At 46.1% G+C, this 23,655-nt stretch overlaps 1 protein-coding gene across 1 annotated transcript in view; it reads right to left on the bottom strand.

Moving 5' to 3' along the window:
- Nucleotides 1–23,655, bottom strand: part of Adamts17 (ADAM metallopeptidase with thrombospondin type 1 motif 17) — a 281,117-nt gene that overhangs the window by 166,521 nt on the left and 90,941 nt on the right. The window contains exon 8 of the mRNA XM_010611091.3: nt 970–1,075. Coding sequence (XP_010609393.1) covers nt 970–1,075 — 106 coding nt within the window. The remainder of the gene's footprint in view (nt 1–969; nt 1,076–23,655) is intronic.

The raw sequence follows: 23,655 nt of genomic DNA, 5'->3' as shown, positions 1-23,655 counted from the left end.
AAACAAAACAAAAAGTAAAGCCACAGATACGGTTAATTCTAGAGGAAAACAATTGCTTTTACGCCCCTTTTTGTATACTGTCTTTACTCTTGTAATGGCTCTAGTCATCTTTCTGTGTAGGTCATTAGAAAATCTTAACGCCCCGCAAACTAGATATTTTAACTTAATTATGCTTTATACAATCCAATATAAATCTTCCCATTGTTTTTCATGCTCTGGCCTTGATTTAATTATTGTAAGTTTAAAAATTACACAGTCCTATCACAGTATTCCTTCAGAGAAACATAAAACAGACACACACTCCAGGAGAAAGAGTAAACTTTTGGGCCATAGTTGGAGGGTCGGCTGGCCTTCTGCCCCTTGAGACTTCCTGCAGGTGACTCACTTGGGGCCTGCCACTCAAAGCTCAGACCCTCTGTTTCCTTCTTTGGAAAAAAAAAAAAAGGAGGCTGCTTGGAATTTTCCCTAAAACTTTGGGTTCTAAGCTTGGGGTGGGAGTCATTTCATCTAAAAAGGAAGAATTTGAATATGCAAAGACAGCTGCTGTTAATTCTTTAAAATTAAAACACTGAAGCTATATGCTTAAGTTTGACTGGATTGAAACTGTTTGAAAAGGAAACAAAACTCACAGTCTAAAGATAAATCCCCTAATTGTAATGATGCACTCAGAATGTATCAAATGTCATGCTGATGCAGGGAAACAAGGACAACAAAATAAGACACCCAGAAAAATCTCTTCCCCTTACTGTGTGGGCTTGAAGAATAAACATGAACCTCAAAGTTACTTTTCAACACGCAAAGCAGGTCTGCGCGGTACTCTCCTGGGCTCTCTGCAGGCTGCACAGATGGCTTACTGGCCTTGGCCCTATAGCACAGAACAGCACTGCGAGGGAACTTTCAGAGCTGAAGTGAAAAACATGTGTTCAGAGAGGGACTTAAAGAAGCACAGCGACGGGGTCTGATACTTACTTGTGGCCCAGCTCGTGAGCGATGGTAAAGGCCAGATTGAGACCATTGTCTTCGGCAAGCACACATTTCCTCCTAGCACTGCACACACCTCCTAAGTAAGCAATTCCTGCAGCAGAGACACAAAACACATCCTCTTCAGAACGTGAGGTGCCCTGACCTCCCGGGCAAGTGCTCTCGGTCAGAATCACGCATGATTTCAGGAAGGGCCAGTGGGGACATTGGTGCTTATGGAGCTGGACCTGCAAGTCCAGAGCTCATGTGAGATCAGTGTGCAATCACTTTTGGATGCACCTAATGCTAATAGTAATCATAAACATTCATCCAGCACTCAGGATGCATCAGGCCATGTGCTGAATGGTTTACACACCACCTAATTTAATCCTCATTACTCAGGATGAGGGAAACTGAGGTTCAGAAAGGAAAGGGAGCTTTCCCAAGTTAACCTGGGTCTGCCAGATTCCAGTGCCACCTCAGCACCCAGGGCTGACAGCAGGGGACGTGAGTGCCCCATGTGCCAAGTTTAAAGGGGCGTTCTCTTGGGGGTTGACCCTACATCTGCACACCCCGAGAAGGAAAGCTTCCTTAAAGATTGCACCCTGGGTACCTCATGCCCACCCCAGAGCTGGCCCTGTAAGGGTGGGCGCTGCTCTCAGATGCTCTTGGGGTGTGAGCTTGGATCCTGGCTGGGAAGTACAGGCCAGGGAGGGCTGTGCAGCACCCTCCACAGAGACAGCGAGCTGGAGCCAGGGAAGAGAACGATGGGAGAGCGAGGGTCTTCGAGCCGCTGCTGACCCGCAAACCAGCCTACTCATGCCCATGTGTGCTTGCACCTGCGGCGCCTGCCTGCACCAGGAAGACCATGCACACAGTGGGAAGAAGAAATGCAGCAAAGGGCAGGGATGTGAGCCAGAGGAGCGGAGGCACTGGCAGGAGGTGGCAGCCAGGGATGGAGAGGGGTGGGAGTTTTCCAGGGCAGAAATTGCTTCTAGCAGAGAAATGAGTATGGACAGCAGGGCCATCGGAGGGATGACAGGCACAGGGGCGGGGGAGAATCCCCACTGGCCACGCTTCTGGAGGCTGGCTCTCCAGGGCACCCCACTGCTCACAGCAGCTCTTTATTCTTCCTCTGTCGCTGTGCTCCGGGCAGACATCCCTCACCATGGCCCCAGGACCCCAGGACACCTCACCTCTGTCCTCCCTTGCTAATGGGGTCTACCCTTCTGTGAGCCTCCACTGAGTAACCCTTCTGAGATACACACACCCTAGGTGGGGCACGGCTACAGGCCTACGAGGTCCCACTAGATGTAGCTCTACCAGCAGTCTGCAGCACAGCAGCAGCTAACAAGCAGATGAAGGCGAAACCCAGCTGGGCTCTGCTCACCAGCTCTGTGCCACAGATGGGCCATGGCCACCAAGAAAGGGGAGAAATGTTTCGCAATGCAGGCACTGTCCACCTGCCAAGCTGCACATGCCCCAACCTGAAGGCCCCTGCCACTAACTGTCTCAGAAGGAAAGGAACTGATAAAGAGGCAGGGAGAACAGTACGCAGGAAGTACAACATTATAAAGCACCTTTCCTCCCTGCTCCCAAAGACCTAAACCAATGTCCTTTTTGTTGACATCAAAATCCAACTAGTCCCCCAAGCATGAAGCCAGCTCCTGGTACTGCTTTTCTGCAACTGCCATTTGCTACAGATGGCCATTCTTAACTTTGTTCAGGGGAGCAACAGAGGGAGAATGCCAGCTGAGTGGGTTCCATAAAAATAAAAATCTGGGCCAGGGTGTAGCTCTTGTGGTACAGCACTTGCCTAGCATGTGTGAGATGTGTGAGGCCCGAGGCTGCATCTGCAGTATAACAAAAACAAAACAAAAAACCATACAGAGCTCATCCACAGCCAAGGCACATGTTCCATCAAGTGCAGAAGATCTGGTTCTAGAGCTATGAGCAGGCAACTCGGCTTACAGATTACATGCCATGCTGAGCCCAGGCACTGTAACACTGTCTGTTGTTATTTGTAAACATGCAACATGAGTGGCCAAGAGAAAGAAACAAAAAAGAAGAGGAGGTGACAGAAGGGAAAAACAGGAAGAGGGAAAACAGGAAGAAGAAAAGGAGGAGGAAGCATCAGTAGCAAACAAAAGAATAAAAAAAAAAAATCAAATTGTTATTTGGCTTCAAGACAATTTTATTTGCACGTAGATACCATAACCCATCGATGCAGATTTTTGGAAGGAAAATAAAAATGAGAGTGAGAAAGGATGAAGTATGCCTCCTCAGTGCCTGCAAGGTCACTCCCCTGGTTTGGTTTAAACATGCTTTGTGGATTGCTGCTGAAAGCCCACCAGTGAGTAGGTGGAACGCCGCTACACAGTCCTGACTGTATGCACACACACGCACACACACCCACAGTGCCTGCCCAGCCCAGGCCACTGCCTCCGGGTCAATGAATCAATTAGAAACAATCAGCTGTGCACACTCTGGAGAAGCCTGTGCAGAGGAGGGGAGGGAGACATCAGAAGGTCAGATGTGCTGATCTGGCTGTCCTGAGGATGCCTGTCCTGGGCTCTGCTGCTGAACCAGCAGACTTTAAATGCCACACAAACAGCTCCCCAGGCTGGCAGCTCCCTACACCAAAGCAGGAAGACCTGACTTTCCACTCTGATTAGGTAGGGAAATAGCGGTCTTCTGATAATTGCATTTTAATTTGCCCAAGGTGCAGTATGATTTTTTCAAACTAGAAAACAATGTTTATTTACAAATATCACTCTTGCACAAATGGCTCCTTCTTTTTAACAACTGATTACCATGGTGAGCAGCCTACTCATAAAACCAAGCAAGGGAAACTACATAAGTGAAAACGGCCCCTGATAACAGAGCACAAGAACTGTGTGAGTTTACAAACAATGATGTGGAAACACTTGGAATGTGCAAGAAAGTCTGGAGAAAATCCCAGGTTGCTGAAAAATTAAGAGCTGCAGGGGAGGTAATCAAGCCACGGAGCTTCAGCGGAAAACAAAGCCCACAAGTACTGAATGTTTTGATAAACAGCAGTCTGGAGAGGAGGGAGAAGTCAAGACCTCCATGTGTTAAAGACTCGGCCAACAGAGCAGCACCACGGGGGGTGGGGGGAGCCTGTAGGAGGTGGGGTCTGGGGCCAGGGATTTAGCTCAGTGGTGCTATGCCTGCCTTGCAAGCACAAGGTCCTGAGCTCTATCCTCCGTACCAGAAAAAACAAAGAGGTGGGGTCTAGTGGGATGAAGGTAGTCTTCTGGCCTTGAATGGGCCTTGTGGGACTATGGTTGCTTCCTCTTCCTGTTTCACTCCCTGGCTGTGCAGTAAGCAGTCTGCTCTGCTACACACTCCCCACCCATGCCATTTGATACCCTTACTAGAAGCCTAAAAACACAGTGTGTCCACCTGACTGGGACTGGAAGCTCTAACATTACGAACCCAAACAAACCTTTTCTTTTTCTAAGTTGGTTATCTGTTATAGTGATGGAAAGCTAAAGAAATCAAATCGGAAATAGCCACCAAATCTCATACCAGTGGTTGTTAAAAAAAAAAAAAAAAAAGAAAATCTAGTTTTTTTTGCAAAGATTAGAAAAGCTCACAAGTTCTGACAAAATTAGTGCTGAGGCCCAGAGTTATAGACCTTTCCAATATACTGTAGTCCTCTGTCAATGTGGGTTTTTTAGGACCCACAATGGTGCTTTCTATGGCTTAGGCTTCTGTGATTTAAGTGTTTAAAAACATTAATTACACATTTTGGCATAGCTCCTTGGGACAAAGGGGAAGCAGAAAGTCAAGTGGCATTTGCTGGCTATGATTTAGCATAGGCAAGATTGCTTTTTGCTCTCTTAATAGACAGATATTACAAGTCTTATGTTACAGATAGGGAAAATGAGGCCTGGTGGCCAGCTACATGGTTAATCAGCACCCAAATGATGATAAAAATTCAGGGCTCTCCTCCAACACCCACATTCCTCTATGCAAACCTGGTGTCTCCCTCACCAAAGCTTGGTAACCAACAACAATGAGTAACTGTCGAGGATTTAGAAGACCTTCATAAATCTTAATGCCTGCTTACGTAGAGAGGCGGGTGAAACAAAGTGAAGATTTCAGGTGTTGGTCCAAATCTTTCTAAGCCTAGAGATCAGAAGATTAGAACATTTATATAATATCAACAGTAGTTACCTCTATGATGTGGGGAAGGACTTAGAGGTATTTCTGGGGTTTTTTTGCTTTTTGGTACCGGGGATTGAACTCGGGTCCTTGCGCTTGCACGGCAGGCCACCGAACTGCGGAGCTAAATCCCCGGCCCTAACTTAGAGGTATTTCTAATTTTCTCTTTTCATTATGAAGTCAAATTAAATTAATTATATTAGGCTTAAACTTAGTACAGTTAATATGCACATTGCTATGAAAATTACTGATGTTCCATTTACCTAAGGTGGTACACAACAGTCAAGGAGGTGAGAGACCAAAGCCAAAGAAAAAAGCCCTCTGGATTGTCACTCTCAGTGTGCAGTCCTTCAGGCAGCGGGTGACACAGGATGTTCATAGTCAACAAATAAATAACCAAACTGTGCTTGTGGCCTAAGCGGTGGTGGGTCCCCCTCTACTGCATCTCTGGCACCAACCAGGAAAGCAAAATACACTTTTTGAAATGTAAAATGTGGAGGGCAGGATCGGAGAGCCATGCTGGGTTGCTCTGACACCGGAGGAAGTGTATCTCATTGCACCAGAGCCACCAACTTGCCTGCCCAGCCTTACCAACCAAACAAAAATCCTCTCTTTTCTCCCTCTCTTCTTGTTCTCTGTAGGAGAAAATTTTGGAGGAGAGATTAGGTGAGAACACTTAATTATTTTTTTTCAGTAAAAAACTGAACAGTATACACTTTAAATTCATAAACTCCCAGCCAACCATTTGATCCTCTTTAAAGAGTAAACACCACCCAGCTGTATAAACTTGGGCTTATCCAATAAATCACTGTGTGCAACAGCTTGCAGCTGTTGGCTTTGTTGCCCATTTGTCAGACTTGCACAGGATCTGTCCACCTTTAAGTGAGATGGTCAAGTTTCTCCTGCCCACTGTTCAAGGCCCCACCACCACCACGGTAATCACAGGATACCACACTTCCAATGACAAGAGAACAATTCACATCTATCCACTTGGCAATCTTGTGACTCTTGAGGCTGGCTCATTAGAGGAGTGGCTGTAGGTGCACCATGAATTTGGAAATAGCGTTTAAGCGTCTCGTATACGACAAATGAAAAATTCCTACAGTCAATTGTCGCTTCTCCTGGTAGGCAGATTTTATATATACGTATAAAATGTATAAAATTTAAATTATACATAAATTTGCAGGTGTACACTGCTGAGAACTGAACTCAGAGCTTTATATGTTGCTAAGTGGGGTCTAAAACGTTGCCGTGACTACTAAATTACTGAATATTGAGCCACTGCTCCCAGGAAAAACACAGAGTTAGGTTCCCATGAGCCTCAATTTACATTTTTGTCAACCAGTCTGTGTAAGTATTTCTGTTTAAGGGTAACTTATTTAATATATTGATTCATAATGTTGAACTCTGAACCAACAGCCCTGTAACTTGGGCCTGAATCAGGAAACTTCCCCTCCCTTCTTTCCTCCCTCATTTTTTCTCTATAAGGCACTTATAGAGAAGTGTCCTGCAATAGTCCTGCACTGAGAACACCTACACGGCACTTAGGCACTACGGCTGGGGCCATTTTCAACAGTGAAATCATCAAGCCAAAGTACAAAAATTCAAAAAACGTGGCACCAAGTCCACTGTGAAAAGGGCGCTTGTTTATAGTATGAGAGTGGAAACACGAAGGCAGAGCGTGGCCTTGTTCAACCTCAGCTGGGAATGTGTCTGTCTGGTGACTCAAATTTTTCACCACTCTGCACATGGCCATGAATGACTGCCAAAATGCTCCAAGGACTGATTTGGGAGTTGCAAGTACAGTTTAGCCAGTAGGCGAAAACAAGTGCAGAGTACAGATGGACTGTGCATTACAAAACCATGTCCTAATAGCAGACAAAACAAAGTCTTTGTTACCAGTTGCGACGAGAAATTCAGTTTTAGTGGCACTTCTCTTTCCTAACTCTGCACTGTCTAAATTGTTTCACTTGAGTTCATTCTCCACTGCAGCTCTGCATCTGTGTTCTTTGAGGTCAGTGGTTCATGAGGCTGCCACCTCCATGGAAAGTCACAGGCCCCGGAGGGTTCGGAAGGACAGGCACAGCTCCTAACAGAGCAGGAAAGTGTCCGCAGAGAGGGTCTAGAAGGCTGGCAGGAGCGGTGGCCAGGTTGACCAGGTTCCTCTCTCTCTGGAAATGGGAAGCTCTGCGCCCAGACGTGCCTGTTCATGGCTTTCTGTCCCACGTCAGCACCCCAAGTCTCGAGGCATAGCTGGGTGACCTCCACTGACCTCCGGAGCCTCAGCACTCTGCCAGAGGCAGATAATCCACTTTCCTTCTTCTCTCCTGGGTCCTCTAGGCTCAGTCACAGTGGGAAGACGGTGAGTGAGTCAACGTCCTTATCCCTACGCTAGGCACAGAGGGTGGGAGCTATGGCTTCAAGGAGGGTTGCAGGCCTCCTCCCTAAACACAAACATTGCCGAAAATGCCATTCCCAATGCCCATGGAGCACCCAGTGACTGAGAGAACACCAAGGAGCTGAAAAATTCAGCAACTCACTCAAGGTTAAAGGAAGTAGTAAATGGCCCAAAGGCAGCTTTTCGAAGTCTGATCACAAAAAGACTCACATTCGCAACTGTGAAACTTAATGTAACTTAGAGTGATCAGAACAGCGTGATCCTGTCATAAAGATAGGCATACAAATCAACGAGATAGAACTGAGAGTCCAGAAATAAACCCTCGCATCTACCATTAGTAGATTTTCACAAAGTGGTAAAACCATTCCATGGGGCAACAGAGGGTCTTTTCAACAAAGGGTTGTGGGACAACTGGATATCTACGTGCGAAAGAAAAAAGATGAACCCTACACCTCTCAGCAAAAGCAAGACCAAAGTCAAAATGAACTAAACCCCTAAATATAAGCCCTGAAACTATGGAACTCTTAGAGAGAAGAAAAAAAAGAATTCTCTGACCTTAGAGCAGGCCAAGCCAGGTAACATCAAAAACATTAAGTCAACGGGGGGAAAAATCCCAACTTCCTGCCACAAGAGAAATATCTGGGTAAGGACATCACTTTAATTCAACTGCTATACGGAGCAATGCATGTGCTGGCACATTCTCTAAGGAAACTTCCCAGTTTTCCCCTCTGCACTGTAGCTTTCTGCTAACCAGACGCCACCCGGCAGCTGCAACATGTCGGGTTAGCGCAGGCACATGCTTTGTGTGTTCCAGTGTCACCTAAACTGCTGCTGTGTGTGGGGTTCCTAGTTACAAGTCAGAAGAAGGGGCCAGGGATTTAGCTCAGTGGTTCCGCCACCTGTCTCTCAAGCACAAGGTCCTGAGTTCCATCCCTGGTACCAAAAAAAAAAAAAGTCAGAGTAAGGACAGACAACAATCCTGGGCCTCACCCTCTGACCAGTAGTATTAGTAAGGTTCCAGTTTAGGACACCGATACCCTTAGCCTGGGTTTCTCAGGCACATCCAGGATCCTGGGCTTTGGAAGGAGATGCTGTTCCCAAGGACAGAATCCTGTGGCAAGTCCCCAACCAGGACCTGAGTGTCTCTGTGCTGGAGCAGTGGCTCCTACAAGTCATAATTGCTCAGGCGGTAAGTGAGCTAAATGTAAATAGAAGAGTAAACCTCCCATAGGATTTATAAGCTGGAAGGAAAAAAAGTTTATCTCAACAGTGTGCTACATTCTGCAGAAATCAAAATAGGCTAGGAGAGGGTGAGGAAAGAGAAATAAATAACTGCTGATACTCAACAGGGCACAACTAACTTAAGCCAAGTAAGTACGTGGAGATGTCACGCAGACTTCCTACCCTCCAGACAAGATGGCACTTATGTCCAGAGGAAACATAAGGTGGGAGGGGACCTCGGGGAACCAACATCACATTTTTCAAATGACTAACGCGCCTCTCCTTAAAGAACCCCATGGAGCCCCAGTGCTGCCTGATGCCCAGAAGAAATGGCCCGAACAAGTTCACCTTGGGTCACTGGAGGAACCTAACAGTCTCTTATTGTGACAAACACTTCAATCAAGTGTTTCCTGATGCCTAAAGGGATTGGGCCTCCAGTCAGGCAAGGATTCTAAGCTGAACAACAGCAGTGCAGGCCCCAGGGGAAACCACCTCAAGAATATCATCCCGAAAAAGGCAAGGAGGAAAGAGAAGAGGTGAGAAGGGATGTTCTCAGCCAAGCCTGAGGGTCTGAAGAATCTAAAACAGCTGCCCCAGTGACCTCAGTGTAGATGTGACCTCTGGAGAGTGGACCAATGGAGAAGAAGCTCCACACCGACTCCCACACTGTTCACCTACCTGTTCTTCCCTTGGTCACCTGTCATGGCACAGGTGCCTCTCAGAGCATTCATGCTCACTTTTGCTCACTTGTGAACATTCCTGGGAGTCTGGGATCACAGGTAGCTCCTCAGCTGGGGACTGTTTGCAGGCAGCACCACTGATGCAACAGGTACTATGACCCTGTGAGTCTCACTTCAGAAGACTTCTGAGCCCTTTCATGTGAAAGCACTGGAAAGGCACAGGCACCCACCTTCTAGCATATGCCTTTCACAAAAGGCAGAAACCTATATTAGACATCTTTCTGTTGCTGCGGCGAAATACTTAACATGTGCAACTAAAGGATGAGTTCGTTTTATCATAGTTTCTGAGGGTTCAGTTCATGGTCAGCTGGTTCTAAGGCACAAACATCTCAGAGAAAGGGTCTGGCAAAGCAAAGGTGCTCAACCCCTAGGGGCCAGGAGGCAGAGAGAGAGAAGGATCTGGGGATAAGAATGCACCAGGTGACCCATCTGCTAACAGTACATTCAGCTATGATAAATCCACTGATGAGTATAGAGCTCTCATAATCCAATCACCCTCTTGAAGCCCTATTTCTGAACATATGAGACTTTTGGGGCTATTTTAGATCTAAACCCTAACACTGCCTACCAAGCCTATCAGTCTACACCTTGGCACCTGGCATCCTCCCCTGCGTGCACAAGTGTAGGTTTCTGTGTGTATAAAGGAGGGCCTTTATGGCATGGTCCTGGACAGACAGCTCAGGATGACGGTCCTATCAGCTCGTGGTATGATGCTGATGCCCACGCTCCTATAGCAGCAGACCCTAGTAAATTTTGAATACATTCACAGTCTCTAGTCAAGTGCATGGTTCAGCATTTATTTCAGTCTACAGTTTTAAAATAAAATTTGCCAGCCCTACTTCAACAGTCTTAAGACTTCTGTACCTCCTCTCACTATAAATGGTCCCCATTTATAGGTGGGTTAGGATGCACTCCTGCCTATGAAAAGTTTAGATTTTGAAGTTGCTAAGGATGGAAAGATGTGTGATGCATTTGGCCTTAGAAATATCTCCACCATGTGGGGAATGAGACATCTAAGTGTGCCTCAGGGCCAGAATTTCCCCACAGGGGACTTACAGGCTCTCTGGGCAGATTCAAATACTAACTAGAAGGAGGGGCACATTCCTGATCTTGTCTTCCCAAGGCCTGTGATCTGTATAAAGCATTGCCTTGAATAGTGATCTCTCTGAATATTTCTGTGTGAATTAACCTTAGAGAAGTTGCAGGCAGGGCCATGCTAAATGTAATGACAGCCAGAGCCAGAAAGAAGACAAAGTGGGTGGGACTGCTGTGCATTCAATCATGTCCAGTGATGGGCGGAAGGGCTGGACTCTAACAACCCATGTGCTGTATTTCAACAGAGTGACTTTAGGGACTTAAGCAAGGTTAGATGTGGTCATAACGGTGGGACTCTAGTTAGACTAGTGCCCTTATAAGAGAAGGAGGAGACACCGGAGAGTGCATGCTCTCTCCTAAATCTCCAAGCAAGCAGGAGAGGCCACATGCAGTCATGGGGAGAAGGTGGCCACTGACAAAACAGGAAAGAGCCCTCACCATAAACCAAACCTGCCTGCACCTGGATCTTGGACTTCCCAGCCTCCAGAACTGTGAGAAATAAACATCCATTTGCTTAAGCCATCTAGTCTGGTATTTTGTTAGGCATCCGTCCCAGATTAATATACCCCAAGTGTAACCTGGGTACACATGGAAGGGCCCTGTGCCCCACCCCATGCTCACAAAGGTGATGGACAAGAGAAGCGGCCATCAGAACTTGCCATCCCTCATTTGTTACACACCGCCACTGTCACCTGTCCCACTGAGACCAGGCTTGACACTGAGAACATGGCTGAGTAACAAGAAACTGATCTAGAAAGTTGCGCGAGCCTCACATTGCACTAGCTACAACTTGGTAGAGAAGAATGAACGATATGGTTGAGTGGAAGCGTTGAAGGCTTAATGTAAGATCACATAACACCTCAACTGTTAGCTGCACTTGGAGGCACAGAAGGGACATTCCTCAGTCATTTGGCACCTGTGTTACAGCCAGGGAGCCCTGGAAAGGAAGCGGGGACACAGTGCGGTGCCAAATGTAGGCCCAAGTCATTCACACCGTCATGCGTTTCCATTTGCAGGAGACCCCTTGGAATTTCCCAGCCCCTAAGAAAAGCTCTAAAAAGACTCATAAACGTAGCCTTGGAAGGAGGAAGAGGCAATTTCAAAAGGCTCTTGTAAAAGTAACATATTGCTAGGTCTGAAGGATTGGAGGCTGAAAGCCTTTAAATCCCAGAGGATTCCAAAGGCAGTCAGGGAAAGGCAGCGTGGCCCTCAGGAGAGGTGACTGAGGGCACAGCACTCCGGAAGCAATCTTCTGGGTCTGCTTGGGAACCCGTGAGTCTCCCCGGGCACACAATAAGCCCACCGTGTGGGAGCTCTACTGCTGGCTGTGCTTAGTGAATGTCAATGAGAGCAGAGCGTCAAGGGCCATTCCAGATGCACAGGGCTCCATGCAGCGTGCTGGGAGACACACTAGCCGTTCTCACCTCGACCCATTCAAAAGTCACCGATGCACAGGGCTGGAAACACAAGGGAGAGATCACTCCAGAAGTCCACGGAGTGGTTATTGGTGAGCACAGGGGCTGTACTGACAGAGGGCTCGGGGAGGCAGAGTACACAGCAGACAGATGCTGCTACCTGATCCAGGAGATGATTACAGGAGGGTTGCCTATAATAATTCATTATGTGATCAAACGGGACATGGACACCAGAAGAGACATGGAAGGGTCTTCTGGAGCATCGGAATTGTCTTTTGACATGAGTTCTCAGTTTGCAAACATTCACTGAGTGGTACTCTTAGATATACTTGTCCTTGTATAAGTTGTACTTCAATTAAAAATTTAAAAGTAAACAGATGCACGCATCCAGGTGAAATGGAAGGAGACAACAACGCTGGTTTAACTACTTGGAAAGGTCTAAACGGATAATTTAGATAGGAAGAGTATGCCTTAAGTGTATATTCAAGTGTCACATCACAGGGTGATGAAGATGCATTAGCATACTCTGGCCGTGGTCTGCCTTCAGCTGTGTCACCTGGCCTCACCTGTACTGCTTATACATCCCAGACTGTAAAAACTGTTTTTATAATCCACCTTCACTGTCTTCCACGGCCTTCACAATGCTACGTCCTTGAAGCTTACCGGAGACAGCCTTGAAATACAGCTTCAGAAATCCCTTTTACAATAATCACTGTATTTCTAAAGGATGAATAAACGACAAGGCCATGCATAGAAATGTTTGCCAAGTTAGCAAAGAAAAAGAAAAGCTTGCTCAGAATAATTAAGAAATCACATTTCTTGCTCTATGCTGAGCCCAGCACAGCCATTCTCTTGGGGATGAAATGTGGAATTCAAGTGAAGCCTTGAGACTAGCGTCCACACTTCTCATCTGTGAGTGGGCCCAGGCACCTCTCGGAGCCCTGCTCTTAGGCTATGCAGAGAAGGGCAGGCGAGCCCCCACGGCAGGTCTGGGTACCAGCTCCTAACAAGGCACAGTAGCTCCTTAATTAAACATGCTGGCCCACAGCTGCCATGTGGGCAGTGACTCAACACTCACGAGCTACAGTCAATCCGCCATGACAAACCTTCCCTTCTGAGGGCCCAAGGCAGGCCCTCACACCAACTCAGCCCACGCTGACAGGAAGCAAAAATGCTGACAATCCATTCAAAAGAAAGCATTAGCCTCATGCAAAGAACGTCGGTGAGCAGTGCACTGTGGAGTCAGGTGGGCACCAAAAAGAACAAGAGGAAATAGCTGATCTGTGGCAGGATGGGCGGCAGTTAAGGAAGATGCCACCTAGCCTCTGGGAACTGTTGCCAGCAGGCAGAGTGGACGGAATGGAGTTCCTCATCCTGCCTTTGGGGTGAAGTCATTTCCCTGCTCTGGGTTTACAGATACAGCTCATTACCAATAGGCTACTTTGGGTTTTAGGATTACCCCAGACGACAGAAATAGCATGCACGTCAGTGTTTCCTTTTAAACCGGCAAAAGAATCAACAAATGTTCTTCACCTTTTAAGCAATATCAGAATTCTGTCATCTCTGTGTGTGCGGTGGTCCTCATGTGATGGCCCCAGGGCTGGGCTCTTGTCTGAACTCTGCAGTGGCATTTCTCTTGCGAGACTGGCTGTCTTTCACTCAGCCCATCCCATGGGGACTTGTCATCCCAAACTAAGCCTTCTCAAGCTTTCCTCCCCTTAAATGTTGAAAGGCCACAGCCCCACCTGGGTATGGTGAGGCATTCCTATAATCCTAGCATGCTGGGAGGCTGAGGCACACGGATCATGAGTTTGACTCCTGTCTAGGGGATGAAGTGAGCCAAAATTTTTAAAAAGGGGGGACTCGGGTTAACTAAGTGTGAAAGACTTGGGTTCGATACGCAGGCACGCAGGTACACAAAGAATGTATACACTGCTTAAACTTTGCTCCCTCTCCTTCTTTTACTCCATCTCAGTAATCATCGGGTCCAGCTATTTCCTGCTTCTCACAGACTGGAATTTCATCCTTCCCTTGTGGCCCCAAGTCCAGACCTTTGTCTTCACTTTAAGCTGAACTGCTGAGAAATATACTCCAGAGTCACTTGCCTTCTCTTCCCTCCCCATGTGGCCTTAAAACTATGACCGCAAGAGGCCCCTCTTCCAGAGCTCTCCCCTGATCCTGCCAGGACAGGCTCCTGCCCCTCTCCTAGGTGACCAGGGCCAGTGGTAGAATCACTGCAGCCAGAAAACCATCTTCACTGCAGTTCAGGCTTCTGAATAAATCTATCTTTGCAGATGCCAAGCACATCTAAGCCACCGTCCCTATCAGTGAAACCACCCAGCACAGTGTGCGTTAAACACATCCTCAACAGGCGCTGTTAATGAATGAACACATTAGCATTGCCCACTTCATAAAGCACCAACCTCTGCCAACAGATGTGGACTTGGACAGGAAAGGATAAACACGGACGAGGACAATGTTGACGGACTCTAACATTTGTCAAACACTAAGCCTGTACCAGGCCTGGGATAAAGATTTCCAGGCACTGTCTCATCTTGGCACCAGGCAAAGTACACGTCATTATTATCCCCGTGGTACCGAAGAGAAACTATGATGCCGAGAAGTCACCAGCTCATCAAGGTCAGAGTGCAAATGAAAGGAGGAGTCAGGATGCAGTCTGAGGCCTTTGGAGCAGACGCTTTGCCCAGAACTATTACATCAGAGGCTGCAATCTCGTTGCCAAAGAAGGATTTAAGTGTAGAAATGTTTTTCTTTGGTCCATTTAATATTTAAATAGAAACATGCATCAGTCATTAACAATTAAAAATTAAGAGTCTACATAAACTTCAGATTGTTTGACTTTTCTTAAGATATCAGATAAACAGAAAGTGAAAGACTAGTACAAGGTCCTGGATCAGTAGATCCACAGAGAAACCAGTGAATTAAACTTCCCACTTCATACCTTATATAAAAATAAACTCTAAACAGATGAAACACAAAGTGTGAGAACAAAACTTTAAATCTGTCAGAAGAAAACGTGAAGGGATGTCTTTATGACCTTTGGTTAGTAAAGAAATTTTGAAACGAGATCTAAAAAGCAGAAATCACAGTGGGAGAGTGAGCTATCTAGCCAAATCCACCCTGAAAACTTCTCCACGACAAAAGGCACCATCAACAAAGTTAAAGACAAAAGAAAGAGCAATGGAGATATTTTCAACTTGTATGTCCAGAAAATATTTAAAAGATACTCAACTTCAGGGGTAGAGGAGTGCAAAATAAAACCCAAGAAAATACATGAATCAGTTCACATCCAGCATGTTAACAAAGCTTAAGAGTTCTGAAAGTACCCAGCAAGATTCTCAGGATTAAAGGCTTTGGGGAGCTGTTAATGAGAATACAAGTGAGGATAAAGATAGCAGTTTGGCCCATCTAGAAAAGCTGCAAAAGATGTGCTGGTACTGAGGGGTGGTTGTACCACGGGAAGGACCAGGTTGCATTTCTGTGGTGCTCTGAGCCTCACCCACTGGCTCTGGGGTAAGGAATGCCTGGCCCCGATGAATGAGCACATATCACGCACACACACGCACACACACACACACACACACATGCACACACACACCAATACCACCTTATGGAGAATGCTGTTAGGGTCCTCATGCACAAGGTACCAGGAGGGCCGCTGTACGCAGGGTAGCTATACATTCTCCCTTGAGCCGCCCAAGAGGCAGAGATCTCTGCTTCCAAGGATGGACAGACAGCATAGGGAGACAGATGTACAGTCAGGTCTGTGCACAATGCATTCCAGGAACAAGCAGAGATCTGCCCACTACTGTGCTAAGTCCAGGGAGTTTCCTATTAAAACATAAACTAGCAAGCCTCTCACACAGATGTCTTTAACCCTTAAAACTATGTAAAATTCTGAAAGTATGTTTGTGTTACTTGCAAAAAAAAGGTTTATAGCTTTCAGTAAACTTCTAAAGGGGTCCATGACCTCAAAAAAGTTAAAAATATAAAACACAGGAATCCCAGAATATAATCAAGGACATTCCCTTGGAAAAATTCCTCTCTGGACAGCCAAGCCAGAGCAAAAGATCCTGGGAAAATTACCCTTCGGCCTTCAGGGATTACCCAAACATTCCGCAGAAGGTGATAACCAATAATGGTTTGCAGAATGTGCTTTTGTTTGCCAGATCTCAACTCACACATGGAATGGACGAGGAAGGGTCTGTCATGCTTCACCAACAATGTTACTTTTAACACAGCAGCTAGGCAATGCAAAGAGTGAGACCTGCATTTCGTCAATTAGGTACAGGCACTTTGTGGAGAAAGCATTTTGAGTTAAATATTCAACTTATATTGGGCGCTGTGCTTGTAAAGAATTTGAAAATGAAAGAAAAAACAGCTAAGGGATCCACACACATACATATCCCAGTATGAAGATGATTTCCAAATGCAGATGGCTCCCAAGTTAAACTTTAGGATTTGGGGACTTTACAATACACATTCAGCAGAAACTAAACTTAGAATTTTGCTTTTTTCTGGGCTAGTGATACAGGAGTCCAGTGCTCTCTCCTGATGCTTAGCAATGGCAGCAAGTCACAGCTCCCAGGAGGCCCTACAGATACAAGCACCAACAACCCAAGTTCCACAGTGGACTGTGACATCGAGCCAGGCTGTCTGGAAGGTTAGGTGTATTTAATGCAGTTTTGATTTAAATAGGAAGAAAAGGGGCAAAGGGGGAGGGGAAGGGAAAAGGGGAATGAAATTAACATGACAAAATAAGAAACCGGAAAACAAAGTCTTGGTAAATAAGGAGAGGAGGAAGGGTTGGAGGGAGGGCAGGGGAAGGGGGACAATAAGAATCAAGATATATTTTGTAAAGCTACAAATCGTCAATGATGAATGGCATTATATTGTATATGTAAAAGGTACCAATAAAATTAATAAAAAATAGCTTCAATTTGGAATGGGTTTATCAAGATACACTTCCATTACAAGGGAGGCATTATATAAAATCCTGAGTTAAATACATATATATACAGACTTTTAAAAGAAACCACTTGATTCTGTTTGACAAGGCCCCTGGCCTGCTTTCCTGGGGCTGCATCTAATGTAGCACCTTTTTGTATATTGGCATTTTTTATCAGGGTGTGTGGATTAAATCCACACAGAAACAGACTTCATGCAGCAGAGTGTACACTGACATCTACCACAAATTCTCATTGTTTTATTAAAATTAGTTATCTCAACAATGCATTTGCAGCAAGTTAACGCAAGATCACAGAATAAAATCCATTTGTCAATTTTACTCTAAAGAATACTGACAAATCCCTAGAATCGCTTAGAAAACAGGCATCAACATCTATTCTTTCAGCTTCAAGACTACAGTCAGAGGCATTTCCTGCTTCATGGTGCACACCCCAAGAGTCTTCCATCCTGGTGCCCACTAGCATGGATGAGCTGCATTTTTCCATAAATCCACTCATCGTTGGACTACCATAAACAAGCAAAACCCAGAGACAAGGGAGATGCTCTATAAAACAGACCCAATCTTCAAGACTATGCCCTGTAAGAGTATGAAAGCTCACACATCGTTCTGGCCACTTCTTAACAGCACTGTGAATCTACCTACCCTCCCCTCTTTCCCAGGACTGGAAACCACAGAATGCTCTCAGTTCCCATTACTCATCTGGTGGCTGAAATCATAGCTCAAGGACACCAATACTATGTGCCTTAAATAGTTACCCAGCTCCAATACCAGCAACCTAAATCATGGATTTACTCTGAGATGCACCTGAATTATCACCATTGAAACAATGACATCACAAGGAAGTGGAGGCTCATTAGGACACAGTCTCATGACAAGTTCACCACTGCCCCGTAGTGACAACTGCCCTGCAGAGAAAAACACCCCATCCATTCTACTGTCCCACTGATCCTCTGCACCTCATTTTGATATAAGACTCATATTCCAAAATTTCACTTATTAGGAAATAAAGATTAATTCCAATCCTCTCAATATGGCTCTTGCATTCAAAAACACTGAATGTCTCAATATGGCTCTTGCATTCAAAAACACTGAATGGAGGCTGCTACTGAGCCTTGTACTGTGCCGAGCAGGGTGTGGCTACAGCAGAGGTAGCCTTCACGACGGCATGCAGAACTCTGCAGCAATAAAGAAAGAATGAGATGAAGTGACTGATCTGTATATCACACAGGAAGGTGGCGGTCAAATTTCCTAACGTAAAGCAAGATGTTGCCATGAAGATGCAAGTGCTTACAGGAAAAGGCACCAATTTCCCTGGGGTCCTTTTTAGATTTTATGTCTGGACTTGCGTGAAACATTTACCAAACGGATTCAGACCAAAATATCGGGTATTCCTCTGATATCTCCAGCCCTGTCACAGCAATGAGACCCTCACTTTTATCCTTGACTTGGAGGATGACAGACTTTCCTCTTTCATCACCTGGACCTCTCCACCACAGATGACTCCACAGGGCATCTTCACATAGCCAGCAGAGAACCTGATGGCCCCTAGGACGCTTGTACTCAGCATTGCTGCCTTTGGGTAATAAGCTGCCCCTCCGGCTGACAGCCAGGGAAGACTCTGGTTTGCCTGGTAAGAATGACTAAGGCAGCCAAATGACTTGCAGCCACCAAAGTCCCTTCTGCCACTTGCTGCCTGGGTGACTGTGGAACTATGTAATCTCTCCAAGCTCGCTGTCTGTACAATGGGCCTGTGATTCACCTCATGCAGTGGAGGATTAATACAGTAGACCCTCCAGTTATGACTGGTCTAACATACGAACAACTTGGGTTACGATCAGAATACAGTAGAAAAATTACTGGTGTTTCTGATAGATTATGCACATTATACAACCCTTCTTTAGTATGCAAAGGTTAGTTAAGTGGTGCTTTGGGAAGTTCAGAATACATTATGGATATTTCCAATTATTCATTAAGGAAAACATAGTCTTGATTTACAACCAGCCCTCGTGAAAGCATAGAGCTCACAAGTCAGCAGTCCACTGTAATGTGAACAATGCACTCTTCTTCACACAGTAAACGCTGAACAAATATTATCTATCTCTCCAACTATTTTGAACAAGTCCAGATTTTTAAAAAATTACAAGGCATTTATCAAGCAAAAACTCTGAGTCATGAAGCACGGAATCATTTTGCAATCAGCAGCAGTTGCAGTCGCCAGTGTGAAGGTGTGCTGAGTCTTGAAATGCTTTTCTCAACTTCAGGAAAGCCAAAGACAGAAGGATAAACAGTTGGGGGCTGGGAAAATGCCATTTTCACTGTTCTCAGGGGCCTCTGTGCACTGTTAAGGTTCATACCTAGATGTTCCCAAGAGCTCCTGCACTCATACGCGGGCTTTTGGGAGGCCAGTGGCAGGTCTTATAGCAGACTTGTTGCTAGCAGGCACTGTGTGGTTAGAAGAGCTGGCTCACTGGGAGCATGGCCATTTTCATGTACCAGGAATCAAACTCGAGGCCTCGCTCTTGCCAGGTTAAGTGCTGTGCTCCATTCCCAGCCTAGCACACCATTCTCTACACTGAGCCTACCACACACAGACTGAAACTCTAAAATGTGAGCCCAAATAAACCTCTCTTCCTTTAAGCTGTTGGTGTTGGGTATTTTGTCCCAGTGAGGAGGAAAGTGACTGAGACATGCCCTAGGGCAGTGATGGCGAACCTTTCAGAGCTTTCAATGACACAAACAGCCTGCTGCAGCACTCCTGCCATAGGTTCGCCATCACTATCCCAGGGGCCAAGATGTAACTGCAAGGGCCATCACACGGCCCCTCGAGGGCCAGCAAGTTAGCATGTTTGGGATGTCACTGTGCCTCCTCACCCTCGCCTTGGTCTCCTTTGCTTGCTCCATATTCAACCTGGATTATGACTGACTCCCTACAGGGACAAAGTCAAGGAAAGTTTTCCGGGTGCAGTTGCCTGCCCTTGACTCCCCGCTCTCTGCCAGGCTAACTGGATGCTTCATCCAGAGGCTTCCAGAGGACACCTCTGCTTGCTCTTGGTGTTCTGAGCACACAAGTCCTAAGTGCTCTGCTCAATGAGGAGAAAGAGAGTCCTGCACATAACTTTCTCAGACTTAGAAATAGGCGAACTCATAACAATAGCATGGAGATGTTTACTAAGACAAAATTCATAGCACACACTGAGTATGAAACATCACATTCTCTTCTCTTCTCCAAGATCAAGGTGTCTTCCTGCTCTAGGCCTGCTTATATGCTTGGCCAAATCCGATTCTAAACATAAATTAGTTTCCTGAGGCAGAAAATGTTATTTTCAAGATGAAGAATGGACACTAAATTTATAGCTAACTGATAGGGACTGTCCGGGGATAGATTTATATTCCAGAAACATCTTTTTGAAAGAGAAAAAGAAATAAGATGCCCCATATTCAACAGGAGAAAATATCTATCTGGGTTTTCTCACCATAATGTCATCCAGGCCAAGACAATCCAATGGGGGAAATAATATCACTGAGCCCTGTTTTCAGCTCTTGTGTTCACCAGACCTGTGACTACTTTTAAGTTAATTTTGTCTTAGATATGTGGGGTGTGTGTCTAAATTCATCTTCTTGATGGCTACCCATTTATCCCAGGACTGTTACTTCCCCCATTGGATTTTGTCTTGCCCTGGATGTCATTCTGGTGAGAAACATTTCTTTGCATTCTAACCCAAAACAGCAATTTCTTAGGTATGAGACTAAAAGTGCAAGTGATAAGACTGATGAGTTAAACTATCAAAATTTAAATTCTTTATGGGTTAAATGAAACTATCAAGAAAGCAAGCCCACCCCCTAAACTGGAAGCTGGTTTTTCTAATCACCTGATAATGGACCTGTATCTAGAACCAAAGAAAAAGAAAAGGAGCCTGACCTCTTGAGCTACCAGAGAAATACAAATCAAAAGCACAAGTGATACTACTTCCTGTCTACAGCCACGCCTCCCAGAACGCAGCAGCCAGAGTGACTCTGATAAAGGAAGATGGGTGTTGGCCAGAATACGGAGAAACTGGGACCTTCATACACTGGTGTCGGGACTGTAAAATGGCAGAGACACTTAGGAAAAAGGTTTGTCAGTTCATAAAAATGTTCATCACTGGGCTACCTTATGGTTCAGCAATTCCCTTTTGGATTTAGATCCAGGAGAATAAAAAATCTGCTCAGACAAAAACTCATACACGAATGTTCACAGAAGCATAATAGCCAAAAAATGAACAGAACTCAACTGCTAGGTGGATAAACAAAGTGCAGTACCGCAGATGATACCTCCATGTCAGTCTTAGGGATCACAAGACCTTCTGAACGGCTGCTTCTAGAAGCGCATGAAGAGCACCACTGCTCGGGTCTGTACCACGGGCTAAAAGCTAGAGTGAAACTGCCCAGAATTCCACCTGCTTCCCAGGACTGAGCTCTGAAACCAATCCACGGCTGAATTCTGCTTGTGCTCAGGGCTGACCTAGACTACGCAGGCTCTCTGGCTCTTGAGCTCGCCGAGAAGCTACGCAGACACCACCACCTCACAGAGGCCTGGTCGAGACCCTTAGACAGCCAGTGACCCAGTCAGCCATGGAGACACAGGAGTTCCCCAAATGTTTTATTAAATCAAATCATGCCTTAGTCTCTTAGTGTGTATGTGGCAGTTTATCCCACTGCACAACCAGCCCAACGCTTTGCTCCCTGGTTACTTCAGGGTAGCGTCTGGAAACTCATCCACACAGAACAGTGTACACTGTGTCATTAACACCAAAATTCATCACGGTAAGGAAGAGCGCCAGGTAATGACTGAGGTGGGGCCACACTGTGCAGATGTTTCTCTGCAGTAAGTCTGGGCATTCATCTTTGGATCACGCCTAACACTGTGCTGGCAGACAAGCCAGGCACACCTGCCAGCTCCTGGATCAAAGGGACTGCGGTACATTGCAACAGAAAGATGTGATGAGAACAAGCAGGGTTTTGTTCTGTCACATCTTCTGCAAATCCTGGAAGCCCTGCCCAACGGGAGCAGAACAGATCAGCCCCAGTGCAGAGCCAGCACACAGAGCCTGTGTCCCCCGGGCATGTGTCCCCGGGCAGCCCCTGCAGCCTCTCCACAGCACCCCAGGCCCAACTGCCATCCAAGGCAGGCACAGGCATCCAGTGTCGACCCTGCAGGGCTACACTTCTCCACCCAGAGACGGGGGCGGGTGTTCACAGTGCCCGAGGGTCATGCCTTGGCAAAGGCTAGAGGTGCCAAATGCTTTGCAGTGGGCCAGAGGTGCCTCAATGAGAAACTTTTCTGTCCCCAAATGCTAAGACGACTGTCAATGAGAAATGTCCCTTTTGGGATGTGTCTGAACTTGAATGCTATGCGGACCAGGCAGGCAGCCTGAGTGAGTGAGGTATGCGTCCTCCTAATCATCTTTTCAGCTGTCTTCTTTTGACATAAAACATTTTGTTGGTATTTTAATCATGAAAGGATGTTTTCGGTGACTTAATTCTACAAAGAAATACTATACTATTTCACATTTTTCCCTTAAAACACTCAGCCTTCTTTCTCTCTCTTTTTTTTTTTTTTTTTTTTGGTACTGGGGATCGAACTCAGGTCCTTGTGCTTGCAAGGCAGGCGGCGGAACCACTGAGCTAAATCCCCAGCCTCAGCCTCCTTTTTCATTTTTCCACTTAGAATAAAGGTGTAGATAAAAGAAATTTCAGTCTCCTTTTATTTGCACCACAAGGAAAGCAGCAGTGCAAATTTGAAGATGAAAGCATTTGCCACTTAGCAGAGAAGGGGAGGAGAGGGAGCAGTCTGGACCAGGGCAAACTGAAAACTATCTAAAGGGTTAGCCAGTATTTAGCTCCAATAGACTGCTGCCCTGAAGGGATGCGGGCCTGGAGCTGCCAGCTCTCTCCAGAAATCCAGAGCCAGACACTTACATACTGATTTCTTAAATATTAGAGAATGGGACAAAATTAAAATGTACTTGAGGCCAGACACGGCCCCCCGGGTAACTAGTGTGTGGGGTGGATGACCACGTTTCCAAGTGTCTCTCTCTCTCTCTGTCTCTCTCTCTCTTTCTCTCTGCACTGGCCCTGAGCTCTTCTCAGGAGGTTGGGGCAGGGTGGAAAGTCAGGCATCCATAGAAGAGGAGTGACTGCCCTCCTGGTGCCCCACATGTGCAGGGATAATTGTCCCGAGGACAGCCATGGAATGACACAGCAGGGACAGGGATGGTGCCTCAGTGGGAGGTTTCCATGGGGAGCAGCTTCCTGTAGGCTGCCATTTGTTGGCTTTTGCAGTAGATGTGGGCAAGGGCATCATTCTGAGGTACAGCAAGGTGAATGTGCTATAAGTCACTCAACCATCACAAATTTTCAAGGGGGAAAAAACAAAAGGGATTTGAGTGAGAAAATACTGGTCATTGTGAAGAGGCAAAATATTCTCTTTTCTTATGAGGTCCTTGTTCTTTTACCTCCAGTGCAGGGGCTAGGAAAGGCCATTGTTTTCCCAGCATCTCCCTTGATCTGCCTTAACCTTCTCCTGGGATTATATTTCCAAAGCAGTCTTCACTGGACACAAAACACTCTTTGTCCTGTGCTGACATTCCAGAAAGGGAGCCTCTC

The sequence above is a fragment of the Fukomys damarensis genome, unplaced genomic scaffold, assembly GCF_012274545.1.
Source record: "Fukomys damarensis isolate Sample0158 unplaced genomic scaffold, DMR_v1.0_HiC HiC_scaffold_7, whole genome shotgun sequence".
In the NCBI taxonomy this organism is placed as follows: domain Eukaryota; kingdom Metazoa; phylum Chordata; class Mammalia; order Rodentia; family Bathyergidae; genus Fukomys; species Fukomys damarensis.
This window is presented reverse-complemented; position numbering and strand designations above follow the sequence as displayed.